This window comes from Cebus imitator, unplaced genomic scaffold, assembly GCF_001604975.1.
Source record: "Cebus imitator isolate Cc_AM_T3 unplaced genomic scaffold, Cebus_imitator-1.0 Scaffold506, whole genome shotgun sequence".
Classification (NCBI taxonomy): Eukaryota; Metazoa; Chordata; class Mammalia; order Primates; family Cebidae; genus Cebus; species Cebus imitator.
Genome location: NW_016107821.1, coordinates 678,893 through 704,619, shown reverse-complemented (window position 1 = coordinate 704,619; position 25,727 = coordinate 678,893). Strand labels below are relative to the sequence as shown.

Below are 25,727 nucleotides of genomic sequence, written 5' to 3'. Positions count from 1 at the left end.
ACTCTATATCTTTATTTGTATGTTAGCTATGTAGTAACTTTATTTGTTAAAACTTACTGAATTATACAACTGAAAAAGGATGATTTTACTGTGTGTAAACTATGTCAATAAACCTGTCTCGGCTTGGCGCGGTGGCTCACGCCTATAATCCCAGCACTTTGGGAGGCCAAGACGGGTGGATCATGAGGTCAAGAGATCGAGATCATCCTGGTCAACATGGTGAAACCCTGTCTCTACTAAAAATACAAAAATTAGCTGGGCATGGTGGCATGCGCCTGTAGCCCCAGCTACTCGGGAAGCTGAGGCAGGAGAATTGCTTGAACCCAGGAGACGGAGGTTGCGGTGAGCTGAGATTGCGCCATTGCACTCCAGCCTGGGTAACAAAAGCGAAACTCTGTCTCAAAAAATAAATAAATAAATAAATAAATAAACCTGTCTCAACAAAACAAAACTAACACCTAGTTGCCTGGACTAAATACAAGTAGTAAACCCTGTGTCAGTACAAATCTGAGTCAGTCTTGGGCCTAGGCTAGTGGTTATAAAATACACTTTTTTTAGCCTTTGAAAAAGTCCCTAAAAGGAAGACTTCTTTTATTCCATCCTTAGATAGCTATTACTCAAAAACAGCTCACATATTGTATCACCAAAAGCTAAGAGATGGCCAGTAAAACTTTTTGTATGTGTGGTTTAGAGCACTCTGGACACAATATTTGTGTCCTTTGTGTGTTGAAGATTGTTTATAGTCTATTCCTATGCAATTGTTTTATGCATTACAAAGCAGTTAATTTTCTGTTCTCTAAACACAGTAATTTTCTCAAAGGAAAAGATATATTTGAGTGCCATCGGGTCATCTCCTCCTTAAAAACAGCAACAGTATCTTCAAGAAGAATTATTATATTTTTTAAAAATGAAGAAACCTATAAGTAATTCATCTCTAAAATCTCCCAACAGATATTTTCTGGCATACCCACTGCATTGCCATAGAAGCAGAAAGAAATTTTGTCCTTTCTAAGGGATGAACTATATGCATTATTACAAGATTGGCATGGATTTCGAAATGTGTGTGTATCGTATACATTTATGTGAATGTGTAGGATTTTATAATACACAGAGGGAAAGTTCAGAAAAAAGAAGCCTCAGTGCATGCGGTGTTACTCATTCAAAGGCCTGGAAGACAGCAGCTGTGCAGAGCTACACTGTAAGTAAAGCTTCAATTTAAAAGCGCAAACCCATTTAAACACCATCATAAACTGTGATACTTTAAGATGAGGAAATTGCAGCAGAACACATTTACAATTTCCATTAATAGGAAAGAGAATCAGCAGGTGGCAATCTTAAAACAAAGTAAAACCTACTTCTATTTTTCACTTTCTTCCCCTCAGACAGCAGGCAGAATTTTCTATACCAAAGATCAAAATTACCAGAGCTCTACATTCCACAAATACCTTTTGAATTGCCAAGATGCTACTGTCCTATCAAATTAAGAAGGTACTAAAATCTTGCTTTACAAATATTGTTTTCAATAATTAGGATGCTGTTGGAGCTATATTTCTTTTGGCCATAAGATTCAGTAAAGTTTTTATCCAAATTCAGCACTTACTACTGGTGAGATGTGGGGGTATAAATAATTCCTCTAATCCTCAAATTTTTCATCTGTATAATAAATATAATAACATATCCTTCACGGAGTTGTTGTGAGGATTAAACGAGGCAATATATATATAAAACTGTCTGCACAGATATTCTCCTCCTCCTCGGCTGATGTTGGTAGATCTACCAGTTATTGCCTGTTACTTTAATTCTTGTCTGTGTTACTGTCTTAAAGCACACTACATTGAGCTACTTGAAGTAAAGTGTCATGCTGTACATATCTTTGTTTCCCAGGTGATAATCATAGCCCCTGCTCACATAAAAGGTACTCAATAAACATTTGGCATACAAATGAAAAAATGAGGTGATGTGATAAATCCTCAGACCCTATTCACAGAAGCCAAACTTAGCCAAACTAGGTTATCAGGTTATCAGGTTTCAGAGAGTGATTCAGGCTCATCCACAAGCTTCCAAAGCAGTAAAAGGGTCACAACAGAGAGATGCATGACTCATAAATAACCCCTCCAAGTATTTATAAATGTAATTAACTTCCCATGTTTCAGAGGTTGATCCTTCAGCTCTCGGTTTCTCTGTCTTTTGGCCAAATTTATAATCACTGGACTCCTCTTTAGTGCTTCCAGACAGCCAACAAAAGGAATTGAAAGAGGAGGTACATAGCCTTCAGGACTTGGAACTACTCCCTCCCAATCCAATCCCTGAGATAATTTTAACAAATTCATTCTAGGACTAGAAGGCAAAAACAAAACAGAGCCAAGCACAAACACAATTACTTTAGTCTAATAGGCCTTAACATATACTTTAAGATAAATACACACCTGAGACTTCCCAACAAAATCCATAAATGTTGGGCCATGAATCCCCTCCAAACATGTTAGTTTCTCTATTAAAAAGCTTTGAAATCAAACCTGTTAAGTGGCTGAAGGAACAGCTACAAGCCACTGCCTGCTGGACACATCTATAAGAATAGAAGGTTTGAAAAGCAGGGATTGTTTCTTCAGCTCCAGGCTGGGCATGCCACTTGCATGGGAACTGAAGAACTGGCTCAAAACGAGGACTATAATCTTTCTGGAACAATAGGTCATGACGAGTTTCCTTAATGCCAAAATAAGTGTTTAGATGTAACTTCTGCTAACTGAAAAAAAGTATAAAGGGCATATATATTTATTCTGGCTTGAATACAACATTTCTGAATATGTTTATCAGTGCCAAGAGTCAGAACCCTTTTCATTCGTGGATTTTCAATCTAGGACCCATTCCACGGAATGTTTCTATATCCTAGAAATGGTATCAAAAAGGTGTATCATATTAATATCTAACCAGTTCAATATCTGTACCTTTTGACCCCCAAAACACCCTAGGTCTGACGTGAGAAGTTAAACTAATTGTAAGGTTAAATTTCAAAAGGTAAGAAAAACCACAATTGCTCTTGATTAAAGAGCTTCCTTTACAGGAAGCCATCAAGTAATACATAATCAATCACAATGTTACAGAAAAATGAAGTCTACCTGCTAAAATGGCATTTTGCCCATGGCTATGCGGGTAAAATAGCATTAAAAGCACTAAGATCCAACAACTGGACTGAAGAGAGCAGGTCTCTGATCTTAAGCCTGGATTCCAACGTTGAGAAAACCACTATTGATTTTGCAGCTTAAAAGTCCTTGATTTCAGAGGCTAACTGGCCTGAACTACACAGGAGAGAAGGCATCTACTGAGAAAGAATGCTACATATAAATTTTAGAGGCCACACAGTAAAAATATAGCAACTTTTATTCCATGGTTCAAATATGTAACACCAGACATCAAATCCAAAAACATATAGGAAATTATGATTCATAAGCTTAGAGTCTTATTTTACAGAATCCGTAACAAAAACTACTACCTAAACCACCCAAACTATCTCACATCTGTTTAGCTCCACTGGTCACTAAGGCCATTTGAGATCAAAGATGAGAAATCCTTCTGTTTGGGGACCTACTATGGAAATGCAAACTTAGAATCATCCATTCAACTTGCCAACGCAGCTGATGTGCCTATCAGTTGTTTTGCTGCATGCCTGCCCTTTGCAATGGCTGAGCAAGCCTAGGTTAATTTTACAATAAACCAGCTTTGGGGTTAGCAAATTACTTGTATTTATCTGGATGGGTACTAGGATGGGGAATAGCAAGCATATAAAATCAGTCTTTACATGGGAAAAAAAAAAAATCTGACATAGCTTCAGTGCCTCCAGAGCTCAGTTCCTGATCTAGGTAATCTATTTGGAAAAGTCTTTGATTTTGGTATCAAAAGTCTTGAGATTAGCCAAGTGAAAGTAATATTTTTACAGGAATTATATCTCAAGTTCCAAGATCAACAATCCACTCAAATCAGACATAAGAAATAACATTACATAATAGCCACTTAATGGCTATTGTTTTACAGTAACAAAGGCTTCATTTACCATATTTCCTCGAGTGTTTTATTCAGCTGGGAATTTTTCCCATGCCAAACATAATTTTTTTCTCTCAACCCCTGCATACATCTATAAAAGTAAAATATTTATTTATTATAATTCCTAATTTGAACATATCCATCATACTGTATTTTAGAATACATTAATGTGAAAGATGCATAAGTGATTTTTTATGTAAGCTATGGGTTCAGTGATTTTCTACAGATTTCATAGCTGAGAAATTTGTCAATCACTAGATAATATTCCAATAATGACTCTTAAGGAAGAAACACAGTAAAGTCTGAGACATAAACATATACTGTAACATTTAAAATTAGATAAAATAATGCATACTAAAGACAGCTTCAACAAATACTTAGGTGGCAAAATGGGCCTGGTAAATCCATCAGCTTTCTTCCCCTTCTAATTCTATGACCCTAGGAGACCTCAGCAAATTTCACCAATCTTCAGTTTCTCATTCCCTCCGCCCATGTGATTCACTCAGAACCTAACATATTGCCTCCAAAAGATACTGCCCCTTGAACTTCCGTGTCAGGTTAGAAACTTTCCAGGGGCACAGGGGGCTGGTACTTACTTTGAACAGCTACAAGCTTATTCAAGAACTTCAGAATACAATTGGTGGTTGGCTTACCAGATGTCAGGATCTGCATTTTCTTTGTACTAGTGCCTGCAATTTCAGTTTGCTAAGAGCCCCCAAACTCTGACAAAATCATAGTCACTGATAAATGTAGGACCACAAAGCAGAATGTAAAAATTCCCAGGATTCTATAATAAAGTAAGCAATGGGGTGCTTGAGATAAGAGATATACATTAATGACTACCTATTCTTCTTGCCAATCTATTTTACCTTCGAGTACTGATCAAAGCCTAAATTCTCTGCTATGGCTTTTTTCTTTAAAACAAACAACATGACATGTCAGTTGTGAGATTAGTATAATTACCTTCTCAAACAGGCATGTCCAATAGACATTAATGTAGCTAAAATTCCCACAGGTCTTTTATTCTATTAATAAGGTTTAAGGTCAACATTTTCAGAATTTATAACCATGTTCCTAGTAGAATTTTTTCCTTTCTTTTCTTCTATCTGCCTGGAAATTAGGAGAGTACCAGAATTACAAATTTTAACAAAAGTATAAACTTTTATTTAGAAATCTGGCACACAAAATGTGCCACGTATCACAAAAACCAAGTTCCTACTGACAGGGATTGACTCAACTTTAGTAGACGATCTTATGCAGATTTTGTGTCTACTTTCATCCAGGTAGCCCCAGGACCATTCTAACATCTCGGCTCTACTATTTAACTTTCAAAAGGATTACTCAGTTACCATGATGTCACTCCCAAATGACTAGTTACAGGTAGTGAAGACAACTCAGATTAACATAGCTTTGTGCATGCTTACTCACACTAGAGATGGGTGTGTATGGAGGGTGAGGCTGGGGCCCAGGGCCTCCAGTTTCCATCTCTGTGAGAGACCAGCTATTTCCATTTCAACCAACAGAAGGAGGACTTTCCCAAATTATTCAGATTGAGTCCTACTTCAAGCTGCCTCTTCTATGGGCCATCTCCACACAGGAACTCAAATTATTCCTTGACCCCCACATCTGTCAATCTTTAACCCAGAAGGCAAATGGTCTCTATCTTGTAGCTTATGATTCCTGTTTAAAGGTATCGAGAGCTTCTGAGAACAGGATAGATGCGTAAAGAGAAGCAAGAAAAACCATTAAAGAATATAATGTTCTACCCGTCACTGTGCATTTATCAATATAATACTCCCACCACTGCCTTGAGAGTGAAGACACACACACACACACACACACACACACACACACACAATGAATAGTCCATGCCTCACCATGCAGCATATGCTCCATAATTCTCATGTTTTATTTTTAATGAATTCCTTTTGAAATCTACTTTCTGCACTCACACATTTCTCTCTCCCCTTCTCTCTCTCACTCCTTTCCTCACTTCTCCTCCCTCCCTCTTGTCTCACAAAAACCCCTACATATTCCAGGGGCAAAACAGTCTGTGATCTCCTATTGTAAGTTTCACACTAGAAGCTAAAAGCAACATTTTTGATCTGTGCATATTTCTGCTCCCATCCTTTGTATCTGGTAAGACTTAGGTGCCCAGAATCTGAAGAATGCTGCCATGGTGGGACAGCCAGGCTCTCAACAGAAGCCACTCAGCTGCTGGCAGCTCTGGGCTTGGAGCTCAGTTTTCTCCTCTGCTCTAGGGGTATCCCTGACCAGCCTGGAGGAGGGGGGTCAGGAGCAAGGGCAGCCCAGGTTGCTGGATGGTGTCATGGAATATTAGCAACATGAGAGCTAACTAGAAATGAGAGAAGGACTGAAGGGGCGAGCCCTGCACAATTTGTAAGCCTGTCCTGCCTGCAGAAGACACAGTCAGGAGCACAAACAAAGTACAAGGATGAAAGGAAGCAGCTATGAAACAGGCCTGGGCAAATCAAGGAGTGGGAGGAAATGGGCGCAGGGACTCAGGGAGGGGCAGAGCCTGCAGGTCAGGCGTGGAGAGGAGGTGAGGAGCTACAAGTGGGGCCAGGCTTCAGTCTCCTCCTATGACTAGGCTGCAGGGGAGGGGCTGGAATACCAGGGGCTCAGGAGAGCAAGAGGTGGTGTGTGGGAGCCAGAGACACTCAGTCAGGGCTTTACAGCAAGGAAAACTCCAACCATCACAAACATGCCAGAAAGGAACAGTCATAAGGCTACGGAAGAAATTTGAGCTTCCAGAGGGAGGTGAAAAAGAAACTGTCATTGCCAATTTGGGCAATGAAGCAGACAAGAAAGTGAGCAACAATGAGTAAGGGGATATGATTCAGAAAAGAGGGCTGACGGGCCAGCCATGAATGTGCAGAGGCCAGGCCATTATAGCTGTGTTGCTGCCATATTTAGCTGCCCACAGAGAGTGGTCATCACCCATGTTCTCCAAGTCCTTGCTTCACTCTTTTCTGGGTTGTGACACCCTCACCCTGGGGCACCTGTTCCTGCGAAGTCATCCATGAGTTCTCAGTTGCCCAATACAACACACACCTTCACTTCAACTCTCTGTGGAGTGCTGGGGGGTGTTGACTATTTTCCTCCTGGGATTTCCCGGAGAGCACCCTCCTGGCCCCCTCCCTTCTTAGGGGACTTTTCTCTACTAAGTCTCTTTCCCGTACCTCATACCTCGCTGCATTTCTGCCTACTCCTTAAGTGGGGTATCTCTAATTCTCCCATGTATTAATCTGATGTATTTCTCAGATGGTCTTAATAGTGAGTCCCATGTTTATTATTTTGGCACAGCCTGTCTGAGTGCCCTGGATTTGTGTACTGAGTGGCCTGCCAAGAAGGCTCTTTCTTTCTGGTCTCAGTGCCGTTGATGTTCCCAGATGCCTGTCCCCAAACTCTTCCCACAATTGTTCTTTCTCATCCTTTGGGGCTCCCTTAAATATTAGCATCTCAAAAGACCTTCCCTGACCACATTACCAGAAGTAACTACCATCACCACTCCACATGGTTATGTTCTCAGCTCAGCTCTTGCTTATAGCCATTGGAACACTGACCACAATTTGGCAACTGACTTAGTTAGACACTTGTTTATTTGTGAGGCCCAAGCACTATATTTTGAATATCACTGTGTCCCTTGACACAGTGGGGATCCCAGCATGGGACACAGGGTCAGGATATTGGCTGAATGAAGGAATAAATATCCCATGGTATTCAGTACACAATAGCTCCTCAACAAATGTGAATTCAACTGAGCTTTAGGGGATAAAAGGGATAATATAAGTTCTTGTGTCTTCCCCTGCCTCACTTTCATAAGTACAGGTGGTTCCTCCCTCTCCCTTGTTCCCAGAGTCAAAAATCCCAGGGCCATCATGGAATCTTTCTTCTTCCCTCATAGCCAAAGGCCCATTGCCTTCTATTAATGTCATATCCTTCATATCTCTCAAAGGCACAATATCACTTCATTCTTTAGTCCTGCAAAATATTTTAAATAGACTACCCTAAGAACTTACTAATTGGCTTCCAGGTCTCATCCCCACTCCCAGACCTAAACCCCAGTGTGGCTAGACACGTCTCCCCTGCACAGTATCAAAACCAAACTCCTTCAAATGTCAAGTGTCTCAGCACTCCTCCCCAGCTTCACCACCCACTATTCATCTTCATGTTGTAATGACAGCAATAATATTAACAGCTAAGACTTATTGAGTTTTTACATGCTAGTCATTGCATTAAGCATTTTACACATATGAATGCATTTTAATCTTATAAATCCTGTAAACAATCCTATAAGATGAATACTTATCCCTATTATATAGATGGAGCGAAGTCCAAAGAAGTTAACATAACCAATTTGATAGGGTCAAGATGTTGACCCAGGTGAACGGGCTTCAGAACGACTCTCTTAACCATTGTGCAGTACTGCCCCTTCCAACTCCCTGCTTCTGCAATACTAAGCTATGTATAGTTCCTAGGACTCTATTGCCAAGGCCACCAGGCCTTTGTACACACCATTTCTCCTGTCCCTTGGAAAGACCCTGTTCTTCACTTTCATAAACACCAAAATATCTTTCAAAACCTTTTCTATGTGGAGCCTGTTCTGGATCCCTGAGACCAAATTCTCTCTTACCCACTGACCGCTCCCAAGGCTTATATGTACCTTGTAAATACTTCTTGATTGCCCTGGTTTGCAATGATTCATTTACTTGTCTTCATTGAAAGCATACCTACGGCTTTCAGCATTAGGTCACAGTGCATAATAGGTGCTTAATAAATGTGGAGTTAATTGGGATTTGGGTAAAAGGGGTGGTACAAGTTTACTAACACCTGGAATACCAAGGCAAGAAGGAAGAAGATTCTCTATACCTCTAATAGTCATGACATACATTCGTGAGCAAAACAAAGGAAAAACTCATCAAATACTAGAGATGTTTCTGAAGGGAAGATGCCGAATACATAAAAAATTCAATACATCCTGACAACTACAGGATTTAGTTTAAGATCCCTGAAGGTACCTGCTGCTCATAACAATGGCTGAGTAATGCGAATTCTGCAAAAAAAACAACTACCAAAATAAAAACTCCAAAAACTTCTTTTTTGGTTCTTAGAAAAATACATTTGGAAACTTGCTCAAAGTGATGAAGTGAGTCACAAACTACCCATCAACATGGATAATGGTTTTATTGATTTAGGCGTCATCAAGGTTGAGAGATTATTTCTTAAGCAAAATGAAAACACAACAGATTTCTGAACACTGAGGTTAAAACACAAGCATCTTCTGGATTCTCAAGACTGTACTTCAGCAAAACTAAAGGTCCAACTCAAAACCTAGCAGCAACATTTAGAAATCAATTGTAGTTCTTTCCTTAAGGTGTGACAGAGAGCAGATATAATTAAAAGAGAAGCTTGATTTGTTTCCGCCAAAAGTTTTTAATCCAATGGGCAAAGAAAAGATGCTAAAATCATAAGCATTGACATGAATGCTGGCCAGCTAATTTCTGTTCTGAGTTGTGAGAGGATCTTCAATGAATGACATAGCCACAGACCTAAAAAACTGAAAATCTCAAAAACATGCAACCATTACTTCAGTCTAAAACAACAAATTTTGGTGTAAAAAGTCTGTTCATTTAAGCCTAGGTTTCTGTCCCTCAAAGCAGCAGGTGAATGGCTGTATTGAGACTACCTTGAGGAAATAAGGGAAAGAGAGAGAAGGATAAAACCAGTTATATAAAAGGAACTATTTCCAACAGAACATGTAAGCTTTGCAGCAAAACAGCAGACAAAAGCCAGTGTGCGTCCCAACAATCTTGCCATGGTCAAGACAGAAAAGAATGAAGGGCATAATATACCATGCTCGGGACATAGCACAAGCAACGGTCTTTCAGTTCATCAGTACTGTGCCATCTTTGAGAGTCTAGGCCTGAGAGAATGTCTGTAGGCTTCTTTCCCTAGGAACCCCAAGAGTTACACGCACAAGTAGGGCTGTGAGTTGTAAGAAAAACCTTAAATACTTTTCTTTGAGAGGACAAACTAACAAACCAGCATCACATTGAGCTATATGCAAATGTAATGTAGCAAACAAAAAGGTTTCCATGACGACAAGTTCTACCATAATAAAGGTTTCCATGATGACAAGTTCTACCATAATAAAGGTTTAAGGTTTAAGGTAAGTCTGAAACCATTCAAGCTCTTATTGAAGTGCTACAAATATTCTATCCTTATGAGTTCTAAGATGCTCATTCACAGGCTCCAAGCTGAATTTCACTCTTTGATAGAAGCAACAAGCTGATATTAAAGTAAAAGCTGAGCCGGGCGCGGTGGCTCACGCCTGTAATCAATCCCAGCACTTTGGGAGGCCGAGGTGGGTGGATCACGAGGTCAAGAGATCGAGACCATCCTGGTCAACATGGTGAAACCCCGTCTCTACTAAAAATACAAAAAATTAGCTGGGCATGGTGGCGCGTGCCTGGAATCCCAGCGACTCAGGAGGCTGAGGCAGGAGAATTGCCTGAACCCAGGAGGCGGAGGTTGCAGTGAGCCGAGATCACGCCATTGCACTCCAGCCTGGGTAACAAGAGCAAAACTTCGTCTCAAAAAAATAATAATAAAAAATAAAGTAAAAGCTAAGATAAAGTCCTCCAGATTACAATGTTAATCAGAACAAATAGCTGGGAGAAAATATTCAAAAAGAACAGTCTGTCACTGAAGTCAGCAACTGTTCAGGAAAGGAACTAAGTTTGGGCATGGGAGATATCCCAAGGGTTAAGGCATATCTGATTGACGGTGAGAACAAAGCATCCTCACCTGGACACCGGGGATGCCCTTATTGAGGCTGGCAAAACAAGACAATGTGGGAACAGAAAGGTCCTTTGGAAAGGAGACAAACTACTCAGCCAGGTAAGAAATGGGGTTAGACTAGGAAAAGGAAATAGGATTTAGAATAGTTAAGGGGAATCCATCCCAAAAGGGGCAGTCATGTAAGCACATGTTTCATGTCCTTAGGGAAGGACATGGAGCCAGAATTGATCACTGTATAACAGGATATGCAATAGCCACATACACTGCCCTGGAGATGAGAACACCTGCCCTTCTGAATCTACGTAATAAATATAAAGCAATGCTAGCCCTTTTAGACAGACAATGACTCGATGGATATAGAGATGATCTTTGGGGTGTTTATTTCCAAACTGCAAAAGCTAAAAATCTCTAGTTAACAAATAGGCTGTCATAACCTCTACTCTTAAGAGAGAAGAAAATCCACTTTCCTCTCTATTTTGCCAAACTGAAGATACGGGTTCATGACTTGGGGTGGAAACAGCTCACCCAATGCTCTCCCATTTTACTGGGAAGAATTCAGGTTACCTTAGAACCTAGGCTCTCTGTCAGTGTGAGCTGTCTGAATTGGAGTGTTCAGGCTGGATAGATACTGCCCTAAACCCAAGCTCAGAGCAGCCTGAGAATCATGCATCTGCCTCTCTCCGTATTACTGTCAACAGGTAGATAGGAAGAAGAAAGGCTCCAACTGCTCTACAGGTTAAGATACACACATGTGATACCAGAACAGACTTCTCTAAGAACACATTCCAGGTAAGAGTAGAGGCTGTACCACACCAGGATACACTACTCAGAAATATTTAAGGAATTCTGTCAAGTTGAAATTATAAGAAATTATGCAAATTATCACTATGAGGAGCAGTGGCCTAGTTCACATACAGCATGTATCTCTGTTCAACTTTATTAGTTGTCTTGGAGATTTGGTGCATGGCTGACACAACTTGAATAAAAATGAGCCATACTACAAGAGAGGGTCTCTGAGCATATATGGCAGAACGAGAAAAACATTATTTAAATAGTCACGTTATTTAAAAGGCACAAATACAGAATCCAACATAGTTCAGTGGTATTAACACTTTGAACCACATCAAAAAGTAAACAAGACTTTGAAACCTACCAGATGTCTCTCTCATACACACAGGTGCACATGTGATTTGTGTGTGCACCCATGTATATAAACAGTGTACGTGTGTATTCCAGGATGTTTCTGAAATGTAAGAAACACCATGATAAATTTCGAAAGGAAAAAGTAAGTTTTCCAAAGTATCATATATCCGCATTTATACTACAAAAAGTTATAGGTATATCCAAAAAAGAACGAGCCATTTTCTTAGGTTCTTTGAACACTGAAGCACAGAGATTGTGAAGCTCCAAATCTGATAGGCTGCATCCTGTTTATCTGACTGCACAATTGCTCTCACGCATGTTCACATGTACATGCAAGGCAAGTTTTGAAGGAAAATGAAGAATCAGTATTAACACAACTAGAGGGTGTGCCCCCTCTAAAACCACAACAATCCTACTTTTCTGCGCTGGACACAGAGGGGGCGAGAAATGCCTCCTTTAAAATCATAGTCTCTCAATGCAAGTGTCAGCAGACTCTCGGAACTGCCTGTCACTTGTGGCATGAGCCTCATCTTGACTTTAACATTCTTTTTCTTTCTCCATCTTTTTCATCAAATATATGTTACAAAATGAAAAGGCCAGTCCTGTATCAGTAATAAATGCCAGCAAACCACTGAAAAATCAAAATGACAAAGTTAGGTAGCTCTGTCTCTCCACAGATAGTATGAAATAGCTAACCTGGGCTATTCTTGCATCGTACATCTGCATCTTAGAAAGGTCAAATATTTAATAGAGAGGAACATCTGCAGGGCTCAACAAAAAGTACCAGAAGCCTCAATATCTGGGTGAATGAAATGGATAAACACGATCAAATCAAAGGGACAGACTTACACAAAGTACCTCCTCCTCCTCCTTCCCTTTTTCTCTCCCCACCTCTCACAAGGAAATGTCTTATTATTCACATTTCAAAAGGAGAAAAACTATGAGCAGCACATTTATCAGGGTTACCCAGGAAACCACAAGGACGATGAAATACCTGAAGCATTGCCCCGTCTCCCAGCAGGGCATAAACTTTTCAAAGTGTCACCCAATACACAAAACCCCGGCTCCTGAAGGGCTCAGGCAGCTTGGCCTGTGGGCCCCTGGGGAGTGAAAGCAGTCCCTCTCCAGGCAGAGATCCCCGCGTTTTTACCTTTGTGTTCGCCGAAGCCTGTTCCCACTCCTCAAATGAGGCAAAGTAAAGTTTGAGAGCACAGTCCAAAAATTAGGGTCAGACATGTCCATTTCTTGCTTTCTTCAATTCACTGTGGGTTCAAGGCCATACGGCCAAAATAGGGAGAGGGAAAAGAAAAAGGAAAAGAAAAAAAAGAAGAAAGACAAGACAAAAAAAAAAAAATCCCAATTATCTACTCACTCCCTCCAGAGAAAACCTGCTGGGAACTGTGATCTCAAGAACAACTTGGAGCATGTCTGAGAAGTACCCGTCCTGTCCTAGCCTTTAATTAACACACAGCCTCCTCTTAAAGGTCCGGGAAACTGATTTCCTCTCGGGTCTGCCCTCTCCTAGTCAGCCTCGGCCAGCTATAAACAGTAATTACAAGAGTTGAGCCGTGCGTTCTGCTCAAAACGCTGTCTGTGGGATTCAGTCCGAGGTACTTTGTCATCTGTTTGGCAGATACCATTCGTCGCTTCTGCGGGGGGCGGGGGAGACGACTATTTTGAGCCTTTGGTTCCGGAGGCTGTTGCTTATCAGCAAAACCATTCACATCCGAACATGCCCAGTGCCGAGTTTCCTTTTGGTATCTACATACAAGGAAAAAAATTTGAATAGAAAAATCTGCTCTTGCCCTCCCCTCCTGAAGAAAACGGAAACTTGAAAGCACTTTTTAAAAATGGGCCTATTGGAGGACTTGACCCTGACACCTTTGTGAACCCTTACAGGGTCCGGCTGGAAGGAGGCGGCGGCAGGGCCCTGTCCCCGGCCAGCCTGGTGGCCGCGCCCCCAGCTTCCTACCCGCCCGCCCCTAACCCCCAGCGTCTCCGCTCCCCCCACCGGCCCCGGCGCCTCTGGGGAGCGGGGGCTCACGGGAAAAAGAGCAGGCAGCCTCGGGGCGACCCCAGCAGGCACCGGGACAGCCCCGCAGCCTCCGCCGTCGCTCCCCCTCCCTGGAGCCTGGAATGGATCCGTCCCCGAAATAAATAAAGAAACCTGAGGCGGCTCTGGGTGTGTGCAGCGCGCACCTGAGGCCAACCTGTGATTCACCGCGGGAGCCAGGGAAGTCCACCGTGACTCCTCTGCCCGGACGCCGCTGGTTGAATAGGAAAAGCACGCGGACGGGAAGCCACAGTCACCGAAAACCTCAGTAAACTAAATTTATGAGTTTACATCTGTTCCATCAGTGACCATGGTACACACCTGTTTGGCTTCATGGCCGACAACTACAGATCTAGGTAATAGTCACGACGTGGAAAGACACTACCTGGCATTTCTGTGGCAAATGCTATAAGTATTGCCCCTTCAAGTACGTTAGACCTTGAAAGGACTGAATGAAGGGGGGCTGAATCAATGTTCTTGTTATTCATTTAGAAGAAGGCATGGTATTTAAATATCTCCCTCCATCTATGAATGTTTGTGTGAAGTACATAAAGAAAAAAAAAATAATTTAAATTAGCTGTCTTAAGTTTGGTGTAATATGGCAAGAAATACTGTATCAAAAAATATATATTCAGCAAAAATAACCTCTAAAAATGGCCTAGTCCATCCAGTAAATACTAGGAACAAACTCGCTTACAAAAATTGGAGGATAAAGAGAAGGTAGAGGGGCTGGCTGTCCACTGACAAGGTAGGTGGGGTAAACAAAAAGAAGCCTGCTGTGGGATCTTCTTTATCTAATTATTGTGGCCTACATTAAAAAGAAGAAAGACAAGACAAAAAAAAAAAATCCCAATTATCTGTTCACTCCCTCCAGAGAAAACCTGGTGGGAACTGTGATCTCAGGAACAACTTGGAGCATGTCTGAGAAGTACCCGTCCTGTTCTAGCCTTTAATTAACACACAGCCTCCTCTCAAAGGTCGGGGAAACTGATTTCCTCTCGGGTTTGCCCTCTCCTAGTCAGCCAAGGACTCCAAGAGTTTTAGATGAAGTTTCACATCCAAGGCTTTCCTATGCATTACCTCCTCACATGCTTCCAGGGCCTTCGCAGATCCTTGCAACACACAGAGGTAGACAAAGAAGCCATTATTTTCTCAATTTTACATTTGGGACATTATCCCAAATGTTCAGGGACATTAAGTGACAAAACACACTTCACCAGATATTAATGAGCTTGGTCCAGCATTTTTTCGCCCATGCTCTTCTTTTAAAAAATGTTTCTAAGTATTGAAAAAGATGTTTTGAAGGCTGACACAAAAGACAGTCCCTGTGCTCTGGAGCAGAGCTTCTGAATCTTGGCACTGTTGACATTTTATGCTAGATAATTCTTTGTTTAGGGAGCTTCCTTGTGCATTGGAGAATGTTTAGCAGTATCGCTGATGTCTACCTACTAGATGCCAGTGCTGACAAGTAAAAATGTCTGAGGAGGCTAGGCACAATGGCTCACGCCTATAATCCCAGTACTTTGGGAGGCCAAGGCAGGTGGATCACGAGGTAAAGAGACGGAGACCATTCTGGCAAATACGGTGAAACCCCGTCTCTACTAAAAATACAAAAATTAGCTGGGCATGGTGGCATGAAACTGTAGTCCCAGCTACTCGGGAGGCTAGGGCAGGAGAATCACTTGAGCCCGGGAGGCAGAGGTTGCAGTGAGCCGAGATGGTGCCACTGCACACCAGCATGGACAACAAGAGAGAAGTTTGAGCTGGGTGTGGTGGCTCATGCCTGTAGTCTCAGCTACTCGGGAGGCTGAGTCAAGAGAATCACTTGAAACCGGGAGGCGGAGGTTGCAGTGAGCCAAGATCACGCTACTGCACTCCAACCTGGCAACAGAGCAAGACTCCCTCTCAAAAAAAAAAAAAAAAAGTCTGAGGACATTGTGAAATGTCCCTTGGGAGGAAAAGTCACTCCTGGTTGGGAACCATTGCTCCAGATAAAGGTTCCTTCTGAGAAAGGTGATACAGAGCACTGATTAAGAGCAAAAATCATGGGTCCTAATTCTTGATACATCACTTATTATGACCTTAAATCTCTTCCCATTTTCCCCAACTGCAATATTGGGTCCATAATGGGACCAACCTCTAAGAAGCTGATATACATAAATGAAGAGGAGACAGCATATATTAACCCCTTCATGCAATGTCTACACACACACTGTACATAAATGTTGGCAGTATACAGACGCTAAAAGAACACTATGCTGACAGACATAAGATTGGAGCAGAGGACACCCCACAATGTGCTTCCTTCTACTCTCTAGGGTCTCCAACATGTCTCTACCAGGGCGCTGATCACACTGCATATAATTGACTGTTTACTGCTGTCTTCCCTATTAGTCTGAGTTCCTCAAGGCTAAAGCCACATTTTATTGATCTCCATATTTTTGGAACTTGACAACTCCTGGGTTTATATAGGCATTTAATATCCTTTTTGAATGGATACTTCAGAAGCCCAGGTATCTCTTATTTCTCCTAAGATGCATTGAAACTATTAGTACTAGTAGATCTGTTGATTTTCTCAAAGAATACTGAATTTTTAAGGATTCCATGAAGATGTTAAATTCTAAAGACTTTCTCTTATTTACTTATTTTTATCTATATTATATAGCTGGAAAGATGGCAGTGCTAACATTCCTCTCGTCTTTATATGGCTATAAGAAATGTCACAATCAAACCCAAAGGTAACTCCCTTTGAGTCCCATGTCCCCTCCTAAAAGTAGGTCCAGGTAATAACTTTTTGTGCTCACATGTAGGTATCCAAGATCAAGAGGGATGATTACATAGGATAGGATGCACAGAGAAGAGTAATCAAGGTGGACATGAACCTGTGCTATATAAGTTATGGGTTGAAGAACTCTGTGTCGAAGGCAGAGAAGAAAAAATTTAGGGAACAAGCAATAATTGAATAAAACCATGTGAAACTACAAAAACTATGTGAGAGAGGGTTTGAATCCAAAGATGAAAAGAGCTGAAACAAGAGTGGATTTTCTGTAGAGCTGTTTGAGCAGAGATAACTTGAAGATGATACAGTGGGTAGAACACAACCTCTAGGTGGTTTGAAGACCTTAGGACATCAGTACCTCCCAAAACTCTCATATGCTCTATAGTTTTTCTAGAAAAGCCCATGTATCGGGGCATAACCTATAAAGATGATAGCAACTAAAATGGATAAATCAATGACATAAAATGTTTTTTCTACTCTGGATTAAATGACAAATACCCCAATCTGCAAGGATCAGATGTTATTACTACCTCTACTCTTTGCATTTTGAGAAAGCCTCTACAGAAATTCTCAAAGGAATGGGTAAAGACATGAGTATTTTTAACTACATATACTTTAATATATATTTGCATTTAGAAGGCTTGGGAGGATTTGGGTTGTATCCAAACTGAAAAAATAAAAATAGGTTAAGTACATGAGGAGCCAGAATGAATTATATAGTGAGTGAAAGTGGCAGATACATTCCCATACTCATGAAGAGTAGATGTGACACTGAAGTGTGACTTGTCTTCTAACCTGTTTGACTTGATTTGGGAACATATGATTCAGAAGGTAGAACAGTCGGCGAACACAAGAATTAAAATTGTCAGAACTACTGACATTTTCCTACAAAATAATTATATGGGCAGAAACTACAGTTGCAACTGCAGTAAAACTCAACTGAAGAACAAAAAGGGAACTGAGATTACTGGAAACTCTTTTTTTTTTTTGAGACAGTCTCACTCTGTCACCAGGCTGGAGTCCAGTGGTACAATCTCAGCTCACTGCAACCTCCGCCTCCTGGGCTCAAGCAATTCTCTTGCCTCAGCCTCCCAAGTAGCTGCAACTACAGGTGTGTGCCAACACACCCAGCTATTTTTGTATTTTTCATAGAAGCGGGATTTCACCATGTTAGTCAGATGGTCTTGATCTCTTGACCTCGTGATCTGCCTGCCTTAGCCTCCCAAAGTGCTGGGATTACAGGCGTAAGCCACCATGCCCAGACCAGAAATTCTTAAGACTATAGCTGGTCTAGGTCAATATACAGATATTCAGTAAGATTTTCTATTGTGTAACAACTAAGCCTATACAACAATAGACAAGCTTTGTGATTCAAAATTTTCATTCATTTAATCAGGATGATATTGTCAGCCATTGGTTTTATATGGTAAATGAAACTGAAAAATAAGCTTGTCATCCTGCTGAAATGCATGCTTAGGAATAAATAAGTATTTAAGAAAGGGTCAAATCCTTCACTATTACCTCCCCTTCCACATACAAAAAAAATGCCAGGTCCTTTTTCCTGACTTGAATTCTGTCTACTGCCCACCTGCTGACCCAGGCCCTTTAAGAAGGGGTTTTATCCAGTCCACATAGAACAATATTAAAAGATAATATGCCCAGAGTCTTGTCTTGAACTTAGATTCTATGAAAAGACTCAGTTTTCTAGTGTGGATGTGAAGTCTGCAAAGCTGTCAGCTCCCTGTGCAGGACACTCGAGCCATGAGGCCATCCCCAATAAGATACTAAGGAGAGTGGGGTTGATGCTGAGATTTCATAAGCACTCCACCTGACCCTGGCCTAGTCTAAGGATGTTGCCCTAAACTAACTTTGACCTCTTCCCATTCCCATTTTCAAAGCACTTAGAAGTGACAACTTCCCCAAGGCTTCCACACCTTCAAGTCCACTTTGATCACTTTCTAAATGCAGTCTTGAGAGTTTGAGACTAGAACTGTGAACTGCAAACTGGCTGTCCTGAATGAGCAATCCTTGTGATCCATTTGTACATCCCAAGAAATAAAGTTTAGTACTGACATAGAAATGGGAAGGAAGGGCCGGAAGCGGTGGCTCACGGCTGTAATCCCAACACTTTGGGAGGCCAAGACAGGTAGATCATGAGGTCAAGAGATCGAGACCATACTGGCCAACATGGTGAAACCCCATCTCTCCAAAACAAAAAAAATACAAAAATTAGCTGGGAATGGCAGCCCAGCCTGTAGTCCCAGCTACTCGGGAGGCTGAGGAAGGAGGATAGCTTGAACCTGTAAGGTGGCGGCTGCAATGAGCACAGATCACACCACTGCACTCCAGCCTGGGCAACGAGTGAAACTCTGTCTCAATAAAAGAAAGAAAGAAAGGAAGGAAGAAATGGGAAGAAAGTTAAATCTATGAGGAACAGGCTGACAGAAAGCGCTTCTGGTGTTATTAGACAAATTTGCACTCACATTGCTAAAATATGGAGGAAGATAAAAACATAGATGACAATTAACTTGTAGGGATAGGTCTAAATGCTGAAAACTTAGATAAGAGTCAGGATTGTAGCATCCTGGAAGATACCAAAAAAAATTTTTTTTAAATAATACCACAGGGTAAGAGACATTCAGATTTTTAAAGTGAATGAGTAAAATAAAGAAAACATTAATCTGGAAGCAAGAAAAGGAAAAGGAAAAAAAAACAAAGGAAACAAAATAAGAATTCTATTTCCTGACAGTTTTAGCAAAGAACTATGAAATCCCCAAAGGTGGTATAAAGGATGCAGTCGAAAGCAAGTAAAGGACAGGCTGAAGACTGTCCAGAATGGGAAGAGAATGCAAGTCTTTCTCAGGCATTCTCTGGATCCCAGGAAAATCAGCAACACAAAAATATTAGCATAAAACTTAACAAAATCTAAGAGAAGCCAGGGCATAGATGTGGGAAATGAAGCCCTTATCTCCCGAGGCAGTGAGTGATATATATGATTGATAAGTAGAGTAGAATTCATGTGCCCATAGGCCTGGGGAAGGTGCAGAATCAGGTCTTGAAAGCACACTCCAGCACTCTATCTTCTGACTTTCAAGCAGGAGAAGTTCCTGGGAGAAATCCCATGGCTTAGTCCCCCAATAGAGTTCCACCCTGTAGGAGAAGAGCTGGATGCACTGTCAGAAAACGCATGGCATCCTTACAGGGATGAAGGGGTCATGCAAAAGAAGGACACTACATACTGGGCAAGATCCAGAGATAAGTGTATCTCTCCATTCTAAAACAGCTGTCTGGAAGATCCATCAGTAAACCACGTGGAGCACTGGTCTCCAGCCCAGACAGCAATCCAACTACAAAGTAGAGAGCAACACTTGGAGATCAGTGCATCACCTGAAAAAAAGAAAACCTAACTCCTATCTTGTTTTAAGACCAACCTTGTTATCACTTTAGGCAGTCTTCAGGGGAGCTGCTGCTTCCCAATGAATTAGATATCCCTCTACTGGGCTCTGTTCATGAGAGCTCCTGCATGAAAGTGTTCTTGCACTGTATCAAAATCCAAATAGGTTTGTGCACATTATCAGTCCCTATTAGAGTAAGAGCTCCTTGAGGGCAGGGGCTTTATTCCCTCATCTTTAAACCATCACTGACACCATTGGGATGAATATCAAGCCAAGGAAGAAAGGAAAGAAAAGATAGAGAAAGGATTGGGGGTGAAGGGGTGGGCAGGGGAAGGAAGATAGTGAGGATGGATTTGGTCCAGGTTAGAAAGATGTGTAATAAAAAAGTTAGGGCTATGTGCCCAATATTTTAAAGACTCTATGTGTTTTAAAAAGCTCTTTCTGTCCATTTCAATTTCAGTTTCATGGGTCCATGAGTTCTTTCCATTATCTATATAAGCTGTACCTATTAGGCAGGCCTATTGTTTCAAATTTCAAAATCTAAAAAAAAAAAAAAAAAAAAAAAAAAAAAAAAAAAAAAACTATGATATGTAATGAATTGCGTTTATGTATAACAACTAGTTGTGTATGAAATGCTAAATCCTTTTTGATGGTAACAGTGAACCCCAGTTACTAATCATTGCATTAGATGCTCAATCTGGAATTAACTTCAAGGACAAGGTGCTTCTTGATCCAAAAGCTTGGGTCTAAGGTGCATTATTTTTTATATAGCTCTTGAGCATGAATTATAGTGCAATTATAAGAAGTGTCAATTTGGTTTAAGTGGGTCAGCATGGTTATATTTAGCCCTCTAGTAGCTGACACTAAGACCTTTCTGTAATTTAAGATTAAGGTTAATTTATCCGTTCTTCTTTTCTTGAATATTTTTTCCAGGTCATACTTCTAAAGTTATGGAAAATTATGCCATTAAAATGAGAAGTATGAGTTTCCATCAGAGTACCATACAGGGAGCATATACAGAGGTAGAAATCACATGCTTCTGTAACAATCAAATTTCCTTCCATTGCTAAGATTGATTCCAATTATTCCACACATCAGAAGATAATATGTCAGGGATGACATGAAGTTATTTAGTCAAGAAGTTCTCAAGCAAGCTTTAGTACCTGTATCTATTAAGTTTTATCAGTTCTATACCAACAAAAAGTTTAAAAGAAATGTAAATATAATGTCAGACATGAAAAGTGTTAACTCTGACTAGTTATCATAAAATATTAAAACATCAATCAGGTCAGGCGCAGTAGCTCACACCTGTAATCCCAGCATTTTGGGAGGCAGAGGTGGGTGGTGCACCTGAGGTCAGGAGTTCAAGACCAGCCTGGCCAACATGGTGAAACCCTGTCTCTACTGAAAAATACAAAAAATTAGCCAGGCGTGGTGGTGAGTGGCTGTAATCCCAGCTAGTTGGGAGGCTGGGACAGGAGAGTTGTTTGAATCTGGGAAATGCAGGTTGCAGTGAGCTGAGCTCACACCATTGCACTCCAGCCTGGGTGACAGGGCAAAATTCTGTCTAAAGAAAACAAAACATAACTCAAGTATCAATTTTACTTGTTTCACTGCTAAAAACTAAACAAAAGATAATAATGTTGGTGAGGGCGTAGGGAAGTAAATACTCTCTACTAATTTCTGGAAAGCAATTTGGAGAATGAAAACATATACAGAAATACACCCATATATGGTCACATACATATACATACATGTAGTAGGCATATATGTGTATGTGTCCAAACACATATATAAATGCATGTGTCCATATATATGTACATATAATATACACATACACACATATATGTGAATTATAATTTCATATGCAAAATTTATACAGAAGATATAATCAAGTATGCACACAAAGATTTGTGGATATGGAAATTATTTTCAGAATTCCTTATAACAGCATAATACTGGTGGAAAAGCCAAAAGTACAAGACAAGAGCAATTGTTAGTAAATCCTAAAAAAGTCATAAAATAGAATGTTAGAAAACCAGTAAAGACCATTACAGTAGGCTAAATAGATTCCAAAGATATCCAGGTTTTAATCTTTGGAACCTGTGACTATGTTGCCTTACATAGAAGACTTCTGCAGATGTAATTAAGAATCTTGAAATGAGGAAATGGTCCTAGGTTATCCAGGTAGGCCTTAAATGTCATCCCAAGTGTCTCTATGAAAGTGAGACAGAGGGATATTTGAAGAATGCAGCAATGTGGCACTGAAGTGAGATGCTGGGCTGCTGGGCTTGAAGATGGAGGAAGGGGCCAAGAGCCAAAAAATGCAAGGAATGCAGCTCTAGGAGCTGGAGAAGGCAGGGAAACAGATTCTACCTCAGGGCTTCTAGAGGGAGATCAGCCCAGCTCACACCTTGATTTCAGCACGAGGAAATTGATTTCATACTTCTGACCTCTAAAATTCTAAGAGAATAAATAAATATAAGCTAATTTCTTACAGTTTGTTACAGTAACCAGAGGAAACTAAAAAAATATCTTTTTAAAAAAATGTAATAAATGGGAAATGCTCCTGAATATTTTAAAATCAGAAAAAAATGAAGTTCTATGATTTACATTGTTTAAAATATTATATATATGAGTATATATGAATAAAAATGATGGAAACCGACAAAGGTTTTTTTTGTTTTTTTTGAGATGGTTTCGCTTTTGTTGCCCAGGCTGCAGTGCAATGGCATGATCTCCGTTCACTGCAACCTCTGCCTCCCAGGTTCAAGCGATTCCCCTGCCTCAGCCTCCTGAGTAGCTGGGATTACAGGTGCCTGATACCATGCCCAGCTAATCTTTTGTATTTTTAGTAGAGATGGGTTTTCACTATGTTGGCCAGGCTGGTCTCAAACTCCTGACCTTGGGCAATCTACCTGCCTCGGCCTCCCAAAGTGCTGGGATTACAGGCATGAGTTACCGTGCCCAGCCAGCAAAGTATTTTTAATAAACATCTATAAGTACAGAATTATGATTTATTCTTCTTTTATACTTCTTAATGGTTTGTACAAGTGTGTGTGTGTGTGTCTGTGTGTGCGTGTTTGTGTGTGTGTGTGTGTACGTATGTGTTTTTTTGAGAGAGCATCTTGCTCTGTCTCTTAGCCTGGAGTGCTGTGGTACAATCATGGCTCATTACAACCTCCAACTCCAGGGCTCAAGCGATCCTCCTGCCTCAGCCTCCCAAAGTGTTGGGATTATACATGTGAGCCAATGTGCTATGGCTAAATTGTTTTAATTCTGATTTCCAGGAGCCACACATTTGACAGTCCTGTTATCATGACCTGAAAGTTCAAGTTCCTGAGAATTTTAGAATACTTTGAAGAGTTTATAAACTTAAGAAATAACATACACTTTTACTCTGGTATTTTCATAAAATTTGATTGATATTTTTTGACACATGAAATAATGCATATGTATTAATAAAAGCTCTATGAGTCTTGGAAATAAATACTAAAATTGCTTTTAAAAAGAAGTCTTTCCTACTCCCAGGAATTTTACAATATAAAAATGAAAAATATCTCTGTTTTCTACATATAAATCCTTGCCTGTGTATGGCAACTGGGCAAATGAGTATTTTCAAAGCTGACTGTGTTTTAAATCCATACAGTGCTTTGCTTTTGTTTGAATATATGTACCATTATTTGCAGATTGGTGATGTTGTGCATTTATGTGAACAATTTTGAATTTCAGACCTGCTTCCTCTGTTGTGTTGTATAATGAAAGCTTTCTTTCACTGCTTTCATTATACATCATCATCAACTCTTGAGAAGCAAACTTACTTTTAACATTATCCAGACATGTATATAATAAAAAATATGCTCTTCATTTCAAAGAATTAAATAGCTATAATTTAGGATTACTTCCTCCTTTCTCCAAAACACACAAACTTGTTATTTCCCCTGAGACTAGATAATTCAGTTTTAACCTTCTTTATATAGTTAGACTGAGAGTACTGAAAGACAAAGACAACATTTTTGGTGCTGACCACAGAAATATTCTTGTATTCAATGTACTGTCACACATGTTATAGAAGACAACTATATTAAAGTCCCTGGTGATCAAAAAACTTTCAAAGAGAAGTTACTCCAGTTAATAGGAACAAGAACAACAGCCAGTCAAGTCACCCAATATAGCAACAGATGAGTGATGAATAAATGAATATTAAACAAGAATTATCTTTTTAAGTAGCATTTAGAAAATGAAGCATGTACAGAATTATAAAGGATGTTAAAATATGAAGGAGAAAAAAAAAACAAATGATGTGTACACAGCAGAAATAGAAAACTAAAGAGAAATGCAAATTCCACTTAAAAGTGACTGAAAAATGCACTAGATTGGAAAATTAGAAAATGTAAGAAAATTGAGTAAAAGTTTTCACTCTATATAAAATGATAAAGGAACAATAGATTTTCATGTTTTCTCCTCACTTCCCATGACCCTGGTCATGGCTTCCGAGATTTCCTGTGTAGATGAATGCAGTACCATTCCTTCCTCTTGGTGCTTTTCACTGTCAATGTGAAACCATTCTTCCAGAACTGCTCAGCTCAAACATGTGCATGCAGTCATATCACTCTCCCATGAAACAAAGTTGAATGGATCCCCATTGTTCTACAGCAATATTTCTTCACACATGGATTCTGTCTTATCATCACTGAATCATCTGGAGTGCTGGTTAGAAATGCAGATACTGGTGGGGGAATCATCTGCACACCTGTTGATTCAGAAATTCTGGAAGTACAGCCCAGAAATCTGCATTCTACCAAAATGTCCAGGTGATTCTTAAAATTTGAGAAGTACTCCACAAAAATATCAAAACCTCTTTTAATGGAATTCTTTATGCTATGATCCCTTGTTATTTCTCTTGCCTCATCCCTTAATACGTGTCCTCTGTTATTTAAGTACCTGCCAGAAATATTGAATTACTAAGCTCCTCAGACCCGGTAACCTCTGCCACACCTCACCTTTGCACATCCACACCTTCACAGGCCTTTGCCATGCCTTTGCCTTGCCATGCCTTTGCACATCCTGTTCCTTCTTCCTAGAATTTCCAGCTCCTCTGCTTGGAAACCTTCTGCACATCTTTCAGTTATGAGCGGTAAGGTCACCTCTCCAGCGATATGATCCTGACTTTTTCCTGCAGATATAAATGTTTTTTCTCCTGGATCCCCAATGAATGTTATTCATATGCATGACTCTTGTATAGCAATCATTCCACTGCAGCACAATTATGTGGGTTTACAGCTCTAATTCCCTACTATGCTTAAAGATCTCCAAGTACAAGGACAATTTCTATTCATCTGTGTATGTCTCAAAGTACACAGCAGACACTCAGCTGAATGAATGGTTGTACACACATTTTTTTCTAAGGTTAATTAAAAAAAAAACAGTTATTTTTCTATTTCTCCAACTTCTTTTTTTTGTATAACCTTTATATGGTATAAAATGCTATCCT

General features: G+C 40.3%; 1 protein-coding gene across 11 annotated transcripts in view; it reads right to left on the bottom strand.

The window, feature by feature from the left end:
• The window catches only part of LOC108292769 (microtubule-associated serine/threonine-protein kinase 4), a 347,164-nt gene that overhangs the window by 153,828 nt on the left and 167,609 nt on the right, over window positions 1-25,727 (bottom strand). For 2 of the 11 annotated variants that reach the window (XM_017513847.2, XM_017513851.2), the window contains exon 1: window positions 13,157-13,848. The exons of 8 other annotated variants lie outside the window; for them this stretch is intronic. In XM_017513847.2, the coding sequence (XP_017369336.1) occupies window positions 13,157-13,248 (92 nt within the window). In that variant the 5' untranslated portion in view covers window positions 13,249-13,848. Of the gene's footprint in view, window positions 1-13,156; window positions 13,850-25,727 lie in introns of those variants that run through there. One more of the 11 variants, XM_017513846.2, reaches the window with a different exon arrangement.